We start from the raw sequence: 1,565 nt of genomic DNA, 5'->3' as shown, positions 1-1,565 counted from the left end.
TTTTTTTTTTTTATAAAATACATATATAAATATATATATATATATATTATGGTTTTAAAGGAATAATTGGCCAATATTGAGGTTTCGCTTTATCCCTGTGTCTATCAACCGTAGCTTGAAGCGCAGTTTCCATTGCTAATATTGTAGAACTCGCATCACCATATAACAATTTTGCATTACTATTTCTTGTATGCATCCATGTTGCTCCACCTTGAATATTCATATTCTCCTCTTCCTCTTTCTTTTTTTTAATAGATATTTCTGATTCTCTCAACTTTTTCAATTCAAATTTATGTCTCATGCTTTGCTCCAAGAAATTCATCATTTCTTCGTTTACATGAAATTCAATATTTCCACTTTCTTCGCTCGATGTTGTTTCTTCGCATTCTTCTTCTACATTCGTACGCTTATAATCATGTTTTTTTTTATAATTCAGAGAATACCGTTGATCCTTTTCACGTATCACAGATTTCAATTTATCTCTTAATATTTGATTTTCATGTTCCAATGCAATACATCGAGTTTTCCACCAAATTATACTATGTCTAAAAATTAATATTATTTATCGAAATATTTTTTTTCTTTTTTTCACTTTCTTAAATCGAATCCGATGAAATTTTGATCATTCTTTATATTTTGATAAACATATATATAAACTAACCTTTTTTGCCATTCTTGAGCAGCCGTGTAATTTTCCCAAAAGGAATTAGCTTGCATCGTATCGGTGATTAATTTTTCTTTAGAGATAAAAATATTACAACGTTCTGAAATAAATCCCAAACGTTTTGCAGACTTAACCTCAAATTTTATTTGTTCGCGTCGTTGCTTTTTTAAATGTCTCCTTCTTTTTCGACTTCTTACACGTTGCATACCAACAAATTCCATATCTTATAATCGTTTCGTTCAAAGTTACGATCGAAGAAATAACATTATCAACCCATTTATATTATTTCACAGCAATTACGATCAACGAGACATCTAAATGTACAACACTACAAGCACAAATTAAATCTTTCATTCATAACATATCAATCTATAACCGATACTACGTTTACTACGATATGAATATTTTCGCAGATAAAACGAGAATAGATTTATCAAACGATCTATTAAGTCATTAAGTATAAAATATTTAAATTATAAATAAGATACAAAATACGCGTATATAACGTCTAATAAATTTTTTTGTTCCATTATAGTAAGATTTCAAAGTGTCCCATATCAATTATTATATTTTTTATTAATATCGTATAATAAATTGTTAGAGAAATTTTTAGACAATTAACTCTAAAAATTATTAAATTATTAATTATTGTATTTTTACGTTTTTCATGACATAGGATGAATATATCGGCTGTTGTTACGCATTCGAAAAATTGATCGAATAAAAAAAAAAATTTATTTAATCGAATTAACAACCATAGCATTTTCTACTATGTAAAGACATATTTTTAGAAAAATAAATTTAAAATAGTAAGTTATTTCTAAAATTAATACATTCAATGATTTATTATATTATACACACATATATAGTAATAATTTGTATTATAAATTTGTATTATAAA

General features: G+C 25.8%; 1 protein-coding gene across 1 annotated transcript; it reads right to left on the bottom strand.

The window, feature by feature from the left end:
• On the bottom strand, positions 1 to 1,153 carry LOC102674561 (gem-associated protein 8-like). Its single transcript, XM_006611630.2, has 2 exons — positions 662 to 1,153; positions 1 to 545 (listed from the first exon to the last, which is right to left on the bottom strand). The coding sequence occupies exons 1-2, from the start codon at positions 883 to 885 to the stop codon at positions 47 to 49; spliced, it is 723 nt and encodes a 240-aa protein (XP_006611693.1). The 5' UTR covers positions 886 to 1,153; the 3' UTR covers positions 1 to 46.
• Between the last annotated feature and the right edge of the window lie 412 nt (positions 1,154 to 1,565).

Source organism: Apis dorsata, unplaced genomic scaffold (assembly GCF_000469605.1).
Source record: "Apis dorsata unplaced genomic scaffold, Apis dorsata 1.3 scaffold_92, whole genome shotgun sequence".
Taxonomy (NCBI): Eukaryota; Metazoa; Arthropoda; class Insecta; order Hymenoptera; family Apidae; genus Apis; species Apis dorsata.
This window is presented reverse-complemented; position numbering and strand designations above follow the sequence as displayed.